The sequence below is a fragment of the Pezoporus wallicus genome, unplaced genomic scaffold (genome assembly GCF_028554395.1).
Source record: "Pezoporus wallicus isolate ANWC-B61680 ecotype Strahan unplaced genomic scaffold, APGP_CSIRO_Pwel_v1 contig_360, whole genome shotgun sequence".
In the NCBI taxonomy this organism is placed as follows: domain Eukaryota; kingdom Metazoa; phylum Chordata; class Aves; order Psittaciformes; family Psittacidae; genus Pezoporus; species Pezoporus wallicus.
In genome coordinates, this window is record NW_026640059.1 from 3441389 (window position 1) to 3455990 (window position 14602).

A 14602-nucleotide genomic window follows, 5' to 3' on the forward strand; every position below is an offset into this window, starting at 1 on the left:
GCTGTACAGATGGAACACTTGTTCTAATAATGAAAGGCACATTTTCTCATTTATTAATGGAGTCAATAAAGAGGAAAGCATTATTTAAAATGTTTTTCATAAAGGTAGTTAAAGTAGTAAAAAATTTAATTTCACGCCAACTTTGTAATGGATTTTTTAATATGAAAATAGGAAAGTGAGGGTTTCTCTCCCCAGTTTTCACAACCGGTGTCCCTTATATCTCTGCATTTTTCTGAGTAACCACATATTCTCACCTACTACTGAATCTGGATGAAGGCACACACTTAAGAAGAAATGAAAGTAGTAAAACAACGGAAAACCCCTGCATTCAAACTGCTGATATAGTTAAAAGGCTGGGTTGTTTTTTTTGACCAAAAAAAATGTTGACAAGTTTAATGTAGTCAGCCCTTCTATGAAAGATTGGTATTTTTGTAGTGAAGCTTTGAAACTTAAGGTCATGAACTTTCTACAAAAACATTTTTCTGAAAGTGTCTGTATATTTTAGCTTTTTTGCCTCACCCTTGCCTTCTGATTTCTTGCCATACTGTGCTAGGACAAGCACAATGCCCCTTAAACCATCGTTTCCTCATGCAAACATGAAGGCTGTATATTTAAGAGCCCAAATAACAGAATAATCGTGCAGTGAAATGAACAGGGTTAGGAAAGAAAGCAGTAAAGTAAGAGTGGGTACCATCATCTCTTCAAATCAGTAGTGCACAGAGGGAACACAGAGGGCTTCTACTGAAGTTTTCCTAAGTGCAAATCACCAATTTGCAACATTGCTAGCTCTGAAAGGAAAAGAAAAACATGCAGTGAATATCGGAGAATAAAGTGTTCTGCTTAATTATGTAATTGTGACTGGTCAGAGGTAAATAGCAAACCTATTAATAGAGTGCCAAAAGAACATCCCTTCCAAGAATGCTGTTTGATTTGATCATGAGAGTCCCAGGACATTGCTTTTTATTTGCTTTGGTAATACATCTGTACAATGTGTATCTTCCAGATGTGGCCTTTTCAGTCAAAGGATCAGGCTGTGAAGTGATCTGCAGCAGAATAGGCATGCTTGAAAGATCAAGCACAGGACTGGAAAAAAATCATTAAGAAGTAATGATGGCCCTGTTGGAAACAGGATGTATTATATTGTCATAACTTCTATAATATATGCCAAAATATAATTTTCTTGTATCAAATGGATCTCCTTATGTAAGACTAAAACTAGGTTTTCCTTTATGTCAATGTACAAGAGAATTTTTCCTCTTACTCTAGGTCATCAAACAATGTTAACTATGTCTTCCCATGCACAGTTTTTAAAACTTCATCTTTTAAGTGACTGATAATGTCAGCTGAAGTTTATTGAAACTTAAAGAAGTCTCCTTTAGTCTAGACTAGTCTTTTTTTCTTCCAATCAGATTATAGCACTCATAATTTTAACTGAATATCTTTATTCTAAAGCTCTGGATGATCTTTTGGTAAAAAATCTATTCCTTCTTTTGTTAGTCTTCAATTGATTGCATTGTGAACTTTTTCTTTTCCTATCTTGTTTTCCTAATCAGGATTGCTGCCTTAGCAGCTTTGAGATAGCCACAGGAAAACAACCAAATGCATTCCTTCAGCAGTCCCTCTTTTCCCTCCCTTTGCTGTCTGTAGCAGGCAATGCGATCTCCACTGAATTCCACCATATAAAGCAAAACAAACCCGACACTGCGCACCGAAACATGTGCTCAGTGAACACTGAGAAGCATTTCAGCCATGTCTCCTTAAATGTTAGATGGTTTGTGAGATTCTTTCAGGTTTTCTATTGATTTTGCATGGAACTAGGTCAGAGCTGCTCTTAATTGAACAAGCTGGCTGCTGCAACTCTCACTTAACTGTAAAAAAGGGGTATTAAAAATTGATATGCAAAGCAAACTTCTGCTTAATTAGCAAGCAGATGAACTCAGAATAGACAAACCACCATAGTTAATAAAGACGAGGAAACCGCTTTCACCAGCAGTATAATAAACTCCTATTTTCTGGGAAAAATGGGTTAAGTACTGAGCATTATCCATGTTTCTTGCATGTAGTATTAATAGACTATTAGTTTTGTTTGGGAGAGGTTGGGATAAATTTACAGCTGTGCTGATCAGACAAACCACCATACAACAAGAAAACCATTAAAAGGCAGCTCTGATTTTTGAATGTGTAATAAAGGCAAATAAAAAGCCCAGGTGTGCAGAAAGAAGAAACTGTGGGATTCCCTCAAGAGTTTTGTGTTGCTATACGTCCAATGTTCATGGAAGTGGTCAGTCTGCAACAGATGGGCGCATGCTGCTCTCACGCTGGCAGTATTATAGGGAAAACTGATGGAGCTGTGCCTGGCCCACGGTTAGACCAGGGTTTGACCCAGGTTGACCCAACCCTGGGCAGCGCTGCTGCCAGCCCCGCAGTCTGCCCCATGTAAGAGGGTAGGAGGTGAAGGCTGCCTCTGATAGCTCTGATCTTCACACACACACATGCTGGCTGCAATCTGATCCCATGTCTCCACCCTTCCTGATGGCCAAGTGTGCCATTGGGGATGCTCTATGCTCCTGCTTCTTCAGCCAGGTCCGTGGCCCTTTGCAGCCATACAAGGTGAGGTCTGACATGTCAGGACTGGAGGAGATCAGGAGTCCTGATTCACATCTATACCCCATCTCAAGTGAATTACTTTGCTTTACACCTGTATGCAGATGCTGAATTTTAGACCCTGTGAGTAGTACCGTTTAATTCTCACAGTATGCAAGTTCTGCTGAGAGTGATGTATTATTTATTTAGGTTTATTACAAACACACAGAAAAAAAGAGTAAATGAATAATGCATGGATGATTAGGTTATACATTTCAGCTCATAGCTGAGAGAGATGGCAGAGAGCGACCCTCATTTTAAGTTCCTTAAGACAATTGTTTTCCTTTCTGCCCCCAAAAACCTCAAGCTGTGTTTATCACTTTAGCATTACACTAAGAAGCCACCAGAACCTGAAATTCGTTTGTGCTTAAGAACAGAGTGGCAGACCATAGCTTTTTAGGTACAATGTTTTCCATAGCTGTATTTTTCAGTCTGCTTTTGTCCAAGTTACAGCTGCAGACTCAGTCTGCTTCCCACTTTCTTTAATATGTATGATTTTTCCCCTACCACAGTTCACGTGCCAGCCTTGCCCAGTGTGCAGCTATTAGGGGAACCTTCCATAGAGGGGAAATTGTACATGTCGATTATTTGTAAAATATGTTCAGTCTAAGAGAATTTAACCACCACCTTATTCTTGAAATGGAAAACCTGAGGTTCAGGTGAAATAAATAAGAAAAATGCATGTCTTTGAATATTGAAATACAATGACACCTGGAAGTGCTTGAAACATTTGAACGCTTTTATGGCAGTTCAATCAACTGTATCCATAAATATTTAAAGCAGTGAATTATTTCTTGAAATTTACATTTTTATGTACTGTTTTGGCTTACGAATTATTGAACAATAAAGATGTTTTCCATAATAATTTCAGCTTTCAAAATACAGCACTTGACTGTGAAAAGATTTGCCTGCGGCCATCATATGATTGAGGCTGCTCCCAGCATAACACTGAGCTTCAGTATCTCCTAACTCCAAATTAAGATTTTGAACAGCATGAGGTAACTTAGATGCCATCTGTGTTTCCACACTTCTCAAATAAAAAATAAATAAAAAAGCTGTGCAGCAGCTACTGCTACCTTTCAGCAGAATAAATATATGGCTGGTTAGAGTGCATGGATCAGTATGGGATCAGTGTGGGTAAAGCGGCCATTTAAATCCTCCTGTAGCTTTTAGAAAAGGTTACCCTGTTTAAAATATAGTGGTTTGATTTTCAGTCAATGAGGTGGTCACCACTCCATAGGTAACCATAGCTGGCAGGTACAGGAAGCATGTTCTGCTTTCTGCCAATGCCTCGTGCCTGACTGCAGGAGGAGAAATCTGGAGCAATGAACGTGCTTTGATGAGACACAATAATTGGTGCCACTGAGCTTGTTCCTTGAAGCTGCGTTTGCTGCAGGAAGTAGTTGACAGTATGAAAATATGCAAGCGACTGGGATGGTCAGCAAAAGGTCCCAGTAATGTGCTGTGACCTGGGAAAGGAGCATTCTGAATTTCTGGAGCTGTCATGGACACATTAGAACTGAGCTACTTTTTCAGTCAAGCAACAACTAGCACAGTGGTTTATTAATTAAATTCAAGTACGATTCCCATTGTCATTTATTAAGGAAACTGAAATTATTCTAAAGTCCTCCCCAAAATATTGGAGCGAAAGTGAGGCTTTTTTGTTTTTCATTTTTTATGTATTCACAATTGACCATGAAAGTAATATCACAGAAAACTATCCAGAACAGTGACATGTTGTTTTTCTGACTGTGTATCAATGTTGCTGATACTGATCACCAAATAATAATGATTCAGGCTCTGTGATGGGTTGCATGACATTGTAATCTGATCCAATCTGCTTTTCATTTTTAAGATATATTACTTTTCAGATAAACTGAGAACTGAAAATCCCCCAAGAAAGGATAGTGGAATGTAAATTTACGAAGTCTAGACGTCCAGCTGAAAACTGATTTTCTACACTTTATAAAGAAGTAGACTATAAGCCAAATCTTTATTTAGTCTGAATATTTCCATAGTTTCCAGCTGGTTGCAGAGAACTGCTGTACTTTGATTCAGCTGATAATAGAACTAAGGATGCACAAATCATTTTTATCAGCCAACAAGTACAAATGCTTCTCTGTTAAGTAAACTGAAGTGGATAAATCTTTAACTCCGTACTCAAGCAGAGTGTTTCCACTGCAGCAAAGGGCTGACTGCACGAGTGTGTGAAATTTCAACGGGTGGTGTTCAAGTAGTATCAATGAGGCACACACAGAGAAGGGTTTCACTGAGGTAATCACAGCATTTCCAGTAGCAGCTGAATGACATAGTAAATTAAATCTATTGAATGATGCATTAAGTTGGTGGGTCACTTACAGGGCCCGATTCTGACTGTTTTAAAGCATGTTCTGTGATTTTGGCTTGCTCTTGTTTTGCCAGAGAGAGAAAGCTGTGATCTAGACAGCATCCTGTATTGCTGGGAAAGAGGATTGTGTGCATTTCCAAAGAATTTTGAAACTTTGTTCATATCTTTCCCTTTCCCAGAGAAGTAGTATCTTAAAGAAGTGAATGTTACTGGTGTAAAGAAAAAAAAACAGATATATTTGTATGTAGCTGATATGGGGAAAAGTACATTATTATTTTTGATAGATCAGTGCTAAGAAAAAACATAAGGGATTTTTTGTTGATGACTAAAACAGTTCAAATGTGGTTATAATTTGGGCTCTACATCTCTATACATGTGTTATATGGGTACAAACTGTTAACTCAACCTTGGACCCTGCTGGGGTTACCAACTAGAAAAGACAGTTTGGATTTTCATTACAGTGTCTTTTTGCACACATTACAGTAGGTAAGTAACCTAGAAGTTGAAGGAAGAGGTTTGATTTTTGAAGGCCTGTGTCACATAAAATGTCACTGAATCCTGTTTACGAGATGTGCTAAACTGGGGTTGTTTCACTGTTTTCTGTGGAGTGATACTACTGTGTCTATTAAAAAAAAAAAAAAATCCTGACAGGTATGATATTCTCAACATTATTTTTTACTATTAGTTGGTAGCAGTTCATGAAATACACTAATGGTTACATATTGCACTGCATATCCAGTTGGATATTTTTACATGTTTCCTGTATGATCTTTCATAAAGGAAACTTCAAGCTGCCTGTGCTGTTGCTCATGAAGTTCATCTGCAGACTGGAATGTCAAAGAACTCAACATGAGATTTTGTTACAGTTGTGCACAGGTGGGGTCTCTACCATACCATGTAGATAGATACCTAATATGGTGTCTTCCTCTGTTTGCTGTAGCAAGGGTGAACAGTGTATGGGGTTTTGAGCCACAGACAAATTAAAGTGGTTTTTATGGGACTGTATCATCTGAGGAGCAACCAATAGTCCCAGTTCCTGGCCATGGGGATAACTGGGAAAGGAAGTGGCTGCTGGAGCAAATTTTGTATTGCATCTCCAGCAGCACTTGACATCTCCTGCCTGCAAATGGTTTCTGGTGATTTTCCTTTGCTTGGCTCTCTCAAATCTTGTAGTGGCCCCTGTAGCCACAAAAAGATAGGTCCCAAGGGAAGATTGTCCATCTCTATCAAATGTGAATTCCAAGACTTTTGAGACATACAGAAATTATGTACACCAGGGGGGTAATTTATAAACCTGAATGGAAGGAACTGAGAGTTTTACCTAAGGGTGTCTTTGAGCTTAAATAGGAGGCCTAAAATTCCAAACTCAGAGGGACTTTTGGGGCTTTTTTTTGCTAAAAGGAGGCAAACAGTTTAACAAGCTTTGAATAACTGACTAGCACAGTAATTAGCTGTTACAACTGAAAACAATCTAATGTTTCTTCTGTATCTACTTTTTCATGTGAATTTTTAAGAGCTACAGAAGGAAAAGATCAGGGATGAATTGTTTTTCCATGCATTGCTCAACCTGCAAGAAGAGAAGCTCAGGTCTCAAGAAAAGAACAGAAGATCACCAGCCATGAAGAAAGCAGATATCACTACTTCACTTGAAAAATCAGTCGATTGTGTTTTCAATTTCTCCTTCTTATATTGGCTCATGGTGTTGCAAGCAGAAAGTCATTTTCTGACTCCAAGGATTTTCCAACCAAATGAAATTTTATTCTGCAGGTTATGGTGCTGGGCACAGCCAAAATACTGGACAGTTCTGTGGATCGTGTGCTTCTTATTAGAGCTTATGAGGAGTACAGCTATGTTGCTTGCACTGTACTGCTTTAGGAGAGAGCTTCCTTAAAAAGCGCCTGAAGAAGAACTTGTTCTGAACTGAAAAGAATTCAGTTGTTTCCATAAATTGTTAATATAAGCATAATTTGGTAGGATACCATTTTTTAAAGTGCTTTCCTGACATATAGAAGCTGTAACAGAAAAACAACATTTTATCCATTTGCTGCTTTATTTTTTTGATAACTAAAAAGTATCTTAAAACCTACATAAACTATAAGGTTTACACCTAGACAGTGAAATCGTGTTATATATTGCCTTTAAAAGATTTATAATTGGTATGTATGGAATTTTGAGGAAAAGATTGTTACATGGTGTAATTAAGACTCTCTATAACCAAATGTGCACTTGTGTATTTTGTAGAACCCCTAGATGAGCTGAAGATCAGAAGTCACAGCACTGAACCACTACCAAAGCTGGAAAACAAAGAGAGGGGAGGCCATCACGGGACAGCTTCCTCTAGGGAGCCAGGGAAAGCTCAGGAATGGGATGGAACGCCAGGCCCGCCTGTAGTGTCCAGCAGGCTTGGGAGATCCTCTGTCAGCCCAACTATGCTGGCTGGAAGCAACAGCTCAGGTAGGTCAAGTGGCAGAGCAGGGAAGATCTCATGAATCTCCTTGTGAGCTGAAGAATCTCTAGATATATACTAAAGTAGGTAAGTGTGCAAATTCCTTAGACTTCCAAGAATATCCCAGAATCTGCCCTGCCCATTGTCTGCTGCACTAATAAGTATTGTGCTGTTTGCTTGTGCTCTGACTGGAACAAGATTGGGATGGTGGCAGGTAATAAAGCTTGTTAACTTGCCGCTCATCATTTTAAAAGAAGTACGGAATTCCACTTGATGTTGAAAAGGGACTCTGTGGCAAAGACACCCACAGGATGACATCTCAGAGGGAAGTTCATAAATTCAGATATCACATACAGCAAGAAAACCGCACTGCAGAAACAAGGCTGTCTTACTGATATGCACAGTGAGAGGATACAGGCAACCTTTCATTTATGTTAGTAAACAATTTCTAGAAAAGTGACTATGGATTTCAGAAGTCTCAAATTCATACCTTCAGAAATCATATGGATTCATCCACTTTATTAATCAAATTTTATATATATAAAATAGTGAATTGCTGTATACCTGGAAAAATAATGCAGCCTTGTTTATAAATTGACTAAGACAAGCACGGACATGAATGATACAGATCAGATATGCATAGCTCTAGCATAAGTATTGTTTTTTTTTTTTTGAGGTTTGACTGTTCTCTTGAAGAAGTAACTTCATTGTTTATTGTTCAGATTCTGAAAAATAGCCATTTTAGAAACAGTTGGCATACGTCGTACTGAAGCCTTATTATGGTCAATGTTCAGTAAGCGTAAGACCATGAATGAGCCTCTCAAACAAGAAATTATTCCTGCACGAGAGATCCACTGGGCAGTCAGTGGCAGAGATGAGTCTTCATAGTGCTGAGCTAGCAGACATGCTAGCTCCTCATGCAGGGGAACGCTTTCCTGTATGACAATGGGACTCATATTTTCTCTTCATTGCTGGGAATGACACCTGAAACTCAGTATATAACTTGAACAGGCTTTGCTGGTGTGATGTATCATTTGCAGTAATTGGATGGTTCAGCTTTTCTTGCTCCAAATCCCCCAGACAGTTCCTCCTGGGGCAGCAGAAGTTACTTTTCTGCAGATCTCATGACTCTAGCACAGATTATTTGGGTATTACTGCCTTTCACTTGCTTCTCTGTTCTCACAAAGTGTCCTGGTAGGTAGGAATTTTCCAGATTAGCTGATAGGTTTGTTAAAAAAAATCTGTTCCCAGTGTATTAGAGCGTCATCTGTGCTAATGCAGGTAAAAGGGTGGGTTTAAAGGTACCACATCAAAGTACGAGGATGTCTGATAATTAGACCAAAGGTGTGTACCAGTGTTTTCAGTTCTGCAAAATGTCAGTAGAGAACAGAGTAGAAGAGAATGAAAATTAAAGAGTAAGCTCTTAGCAAAATGTAGTACTTCTGTCCAACCTTCTTGCATCAGTTTTATTTCAAAGAGTTGGTTGATCTCCAAAAGCAGACAAAGCATGTTGGCCTCAATCTTCATTTGGCATCAGCAAACTGTAATAGTTGTTGAAGCATGCCTTGATTTAGTTAACTGTGACTTTGTCTTACATAGCTAGGACTGTCAAAGAAAAATCATGGAAATATTTTTTTGGCTGAATTTTGACTCCTTTTTATGATTAAAATCTGAAAGCTGATTTTGATTTCTCTTTCCCCACGGTTTTTATGACATTTCATTTGATGAATATTGCCTCTCATCTGCCATGAATATTTGTCCCCCTATGTCTCTAGCTGTTGCCTGAGCGACATGTTTTACCTTTAATCAGTGGGATGCTGCATTCAAAATTCTGTACACAGTTCCTCTCAATGAACTTGTACATGAACTTCAACAGTTCATTCTTCTCAATTAAATTAGAACTGTAACAGAATGCAAGAAGAGAAATTTAATACATCTGTATGGATACAAATGCTTTCTCGAGTCAAGGGGATGGAGTAATTCTGTGCTAGGAATTCGAACTTAGGTTTACTACAGGACTAAATAAAATCAGGGCAATCCCCAGTACAGTTGTCATTGCTGTTGCTCTCTTTCTAAAATCATCAATAAGAGGAAAAAAAAAGCCACTTTTCATGCGTGGTCCTGCCTTGAAACAGCAGTTTGCTGCCTACCTCCTAGTTCACACTGGTACAGGCATTTATTAGGGCACTGTTGGAATAATTTAAAGAAAATAGGGTTAAATTTCTGTGCTGTAAAATTGAAAGGATGTGGAATGACTTCTCATGCGTGCACAAGAGGCAGCTCTGCTGCAGCACAGATTAACTAGTAAGTGGAATGGTCTGAATGAATACCTGACTGATTTTTTGTGGGTTCTGCACCTGCTGTTAAGATCAGATGGGAAATGAGCCATCTCCAAACAGAATCTTGAGCTCTCTGGTTATTTTGTTCATATGAGCCTGGCCTGTCAGGTGCACATGGGTATCACTAATGCCTGATTGTTCTTTCATCTGTCATATGATTTGTCAAGGTCACTTTCTGTTTCCTGGCATCCTGTCATTTCTTATGGAAAGCAGTGTAAGTGGTTTGAGGGCATTCTGGCATTTAGGAAAGTCAGTGCAAGTGCAGAAAACAGGCAGACGAGATCTGTGAAACAGAAGGCTGCGATAACTTCGCTCCAGGAGCTTCGAAGAGTATTTTCTGGAATGTTGCTGTTTTCTTTCCTAGCTGCAGCCTTGAAGCATTTTGCATTGCCACCTGCTGCTAGAGACGGGCACTGCGCTGCCTTTTAAATCTTACTCTGCTCTTGTTGTGTCCTGTTTTTGAATCACCATCAGCTTGTCACTCAGCCAGCCCATTAGTATTCTAGCTGAAAACATTGTAGATAATCAGGAAGGGAGTAAATGCTCACCCTACACTGGAATTACTGGCTGGCATTATAGATTTGCAAAAGTAATGGATAGTTAAATTAAAGCTCTTTGGGGACGAAGCAATGCAAAGCCCAAGGTGCAAGAGGCATACATTGGTACAAAAAGGGAGTAGCATTTAAGTACCTGCTCTTGCTAGCTAGGGCTGCTTCACTTGAAGAAGACTGAGTACTCCTATGAACCCCTAAGTTTTCTCCTCACAGGCAATATCAGAGCATCACTGTGCTACTGAATCTTCAAGGATTCTCCAAGTGAAGGCGACTTAATGCTTGGAGATACATGTTCCTGGGCAGCCTGCCCAACAAGGTCCAGCCCAGGATGCAGTGCTTCCAGACCTTGCCTGTGTTGGTCACTCATGTTCTCTGCACACAAGCAGCTCCTGTCACCTAACATAAAATGAGTAGTACTGGTACTAGTAGTACACTAAGGGCATCAAGCCAGTGCAGTATTAGCCAAGCGTATGATCTCCAGGGTGTAGGATCACACAGTCACAGAGCCTGACTGTAGAAGTGCACACTGCTCCCTGCAGCAGTGGTGTTACAGCTAGTTGGAATAATACACAATTGTCCTATTGATCCAGAGCCCCGAGACTGACAGTAGTCCATGCCAGAACCATCAGAGAAAAACAGCAATAAATTTTAAGGAAAAAACACTGCCAGTAGGACATTGTTATTCCTTACCTCATTGCCTCAGTCATTGACATAGACCTGAGATATGACAGTTCACAACAAATCTTAATTTAAAACATACCCCAGCTAATACGGAAGTGGGTTTTTTATCACTAACTGACTTGGCTTTGAGACCTGCTAGCTTTTGACCTATGAATATCTATCAATATTGAGTTCTACAGGTTCAGTACTCCCTTTGTGGTAACAGTTCTGTTTGACATGCTCCTGTGCTATGTCATGCTCCATGGCTTCTGCAGGTGAAGTCCTAAATACTTTTAAGAGACAGACTACTATGTAGTTTATTCCACCTTAAGGTTTCAGAATTCCAAGTTACATTTCAGCTTACTCATCTCTTTTTAGGAAACCAACATGGCCAGGCCAGCATGCTGATAATAAGTGTGATTATTTTTTTCCAGTATGCATGTTTTCTTTATCTTCTTTTTGTTTTTCCTTTCTTTTTGCATGTGATTACTCTCAGCCTGTCACATTGCCTTGTTTAATTCAAAATGTGCTTCTTGGCAGCTGTAGCAAATAAGCAATATTTCTCTTTTCATGTGCAAAGAAGAGACTGTGACAGGATAAGAAGCTTCTCCAATGTAAGTGACAGCCAGAGTATTTTTTTGAATTAAGATTAGGATAGGCAGAATGAAGGCTTCCTTGGATGAATAAAAGAACTCTTCCTGTTAAGATCCAAAAATAAAAATCATGCAGAGCTGTTGTATTTATGGAGAATATAGAAACCCCTAACACATTGATATAAAACTGATCAGAAATATTTCCATAAAATCTTGTTGCATTTCAGCACTGTGCTTTATTGAGGAAAATCCAACAACACCCCTGCCCCAAACACAACCAGCCAAGCCTGTACATCCTTAGTTACAATGACAGCTCTTGCACTTTTAGAAGACAGGGTCATTTATGTGAGTTCTTAAATACGTAATTAAGTACACAATTTTAAGGCAATCCTGTGATTGGAAAGCCTGTATTTCTGTGTTTGATAGTCTTTCCTAAAATTCTCATCCTAGTGCTTTCCTTCCGGGCTGTTTGCTTGCTTATGTCCATGTGTAATCCTGCTGGCATTGTCAGGACTCAGCTTGAACCTGGGAGTCCAGTATAGCTGGTCCCATTGCAGGTGACCACATGTGTGGGTTTACTTCATACTGAGCTGGCTGTGGCCCCAAGCACTAGCATCGTTGGGAGTGTTGTGGCTGCTGTGAGTGATATAACTGCTATCCCCTACTAATATTACACTGCGTCTGCACCTCGCTCCTGTAGGTGGTTTGGGCACTTGGTAAGGGATGAGTCATTTCAAGCTGTGCAAAGTAATAACCCCAAAGTTTCATTAGTTAGATATAGCTGTTGAATCTTATGAACATTTTTGTGCAGAACAGAACTAAATATGTTATGCAGCTTTCTAGCTACCCTGAACAGTCTGCTGTCCTAAACTACCTAAGCTACCCTAAACCTCATGCTGTCCGTTGATTGCAACAGGCATCTCTAATGGCTACTCAAGTGCACTGCATCCTCTGGCGCCAGTCCAGTAAAGCACTTAGATGTATGCCTATGAGTTCCCTTGCTTGGCAGCAGGCTGTTAGCCCTTGTCAGCATTTGAGTGGCTTATAGCAGTGTCAAAAGGCCCCTAGCTGTGGATGCAGGCAGGGCCTGTGTTTGGAGTGAAGTCTCTGGAACCCTCTTTATGCAGGTTTGATTTAGAACCAGAGGATCCACCTGCACAGTGAAGTGATGGGTTGCTGCTGTGCTGTCAGTGTGCAGCTAGATGTGTTTTAGCTTGTGTTGTCATGGGCTCTGAGCTGGTGTGTCCTCCTCAGAAGACAGATTCTACAGAGCCTCTCCTATGTGCTTGTGAGTTTGGCTGATAAAACTCAGCTCCACACCATGTATTACTGTCAGAAATGGGACTTAGCAAGAAGTCTCAAGACTGCTCATTTCAGATGTTAAGACTGAGCTGTCTCAATATCATCCACATGAGATAAACTTGAATTAAACACTAGAAACCATCCCTGAGATTTGCTGGCAGTTGTTGTTCCTCCTTCAAGATTCTCAGTGGTAAACAGGAAAACCCATTTTCATTCCAGAACCAGACCTGACATCAATATGCAGACCTTGCAGATAAGCTGAAATGACCATTTAAAGCATGAAAATCCAGAGGTAAAGATACTGAAAATGACTGAATGGTGGCCACAAAAGACCTCTTACTACTTTTTAGATAGCCCAAAGCAGAAGTTATTATTTGCAGTGATCGTTATTATTTGCAGTAATCATTATTATTTTGAAGTGATCAAAATCCAGTTAGCCTCAGTACAGTGAATAAGATGTCCACAGCTGAAAAATAACATGCTGCAGAATGCACAGCAGAAAGCTGGGCATCACTTATGCAGCAGACTATTTGTGGGTACTTTTTTCCCCACAGTAGTATGCGGCATGAAGGTGTTACTGAAAGCATTAATTACAGTAGAATAGAGTATTTATTTGGTCTAAAAATATTCCCACTGAGATTAGTGGAATGGCTATTAAAAAAACAAACCAAACCAAAAAGAAAAAAACTATCTCCCTTTCACTGCATAACCCACCTTAACTTGAAAAAAGCTACATGGAGCTGTCTCTGGAGCCTCTTTTGGTGAGGATCACCATGGAAATCACAATAGTTTGCTTAATACTGTAACATAGATTACAGGGGGTTAAAGGAACTAATACTTCTTCTATGTGTGATAGGCTCTATTTCTTTGATGCCTGATGAAAGGAGTCTCTTTGGCAAGAAAATGGTAATCTCTTGTTGTTGCACATATATCCAAATTGGAAATTATGACACTTCTCTCTGTTTTCCCAAAGCAAAGAAAACAATTCAGAAGCAATGGCAAACACTGTCTTGGAGTATTTTACATGCTTGGTGTCATATTTTGCTTGTCACAGCAAAAACAGAGTCTCTATTTAGCAGTAGGGAAAAACAACCAAAAATACCCCAAATTCTTATCCTCTCTACAACCCCAACAAAATTCCAGGAAGGAACAGACATGAGGTCCAGTATTATATTACTGAAAGAAACATTCAGAGATCTGGCACACAGACAGTGTAAAATCAGAACAAAAACAGGTCTAATCAAACCTTCAGAATAACTGCCCAAGTCCAAAAAAAAAAAAAAGCAAAGCAACAGCTTATGTACAAAATGCAAGGTTATGGGGGAGATCAGTCTGCTCCTTTTTGCCTGCTTATTGCCATGTTGACTCATGGTGTGTTTACAGACTGACTAGGAATGAGTGAATTGAATAATGCATTCGTCAAACAGCATAAATATTTTTGCTGCTCAGCCAGCTGGATGTTAACCAAGCTATTAATATTTAGTTGATGAACATTCACCCATACAGATGCTTTCATTGGTCTAAGCCCTCCAGCTTAAGTGGATAGCTCTTCTCCATATCCTATTGAATTCTGAAACATCCTGGGAAAATAAACATTTAAGGTGACAATGGAAAAGGATCAGTGAGATTGGAAGAATACATTTCAGCATGTTGCTGGTAGGTGGCGTAACGTGCCAGCTGCCCTCAAGTTTCCAAGATGTGCCAAATGACCTTAAGTA

The 14602-nt window shown here is 39.5% G+C and overlaps 1 protein-coding gene across 3 annotated transcripts in view; it reads left to right on the top strand.

Annotated features, from left to right (window-relative positions):
• NYAP2 (neuronal tyrosine-phosphorylated phosphoinositide-3-kinase adaptor 2) overlaps window positions 1-14602 on the top strand; it is a 140615-nt gene that overhangs the window by 97410 nt on the left and 28603 nt on the right. For all 3 annotated transcript variants that reach the window (XM_057417145.1, XM_057417146.1, XM_057417147.1), the window contains one exon: window positions 7232-7444. In XM_057417145.1, coding sequence (XP_057273128.1) covers window positions 7232-7444 — 213 coding nt within the window. The remainder of the gene's footprint in view (window positions 1-7231; window positions 7445-14602) is intronic.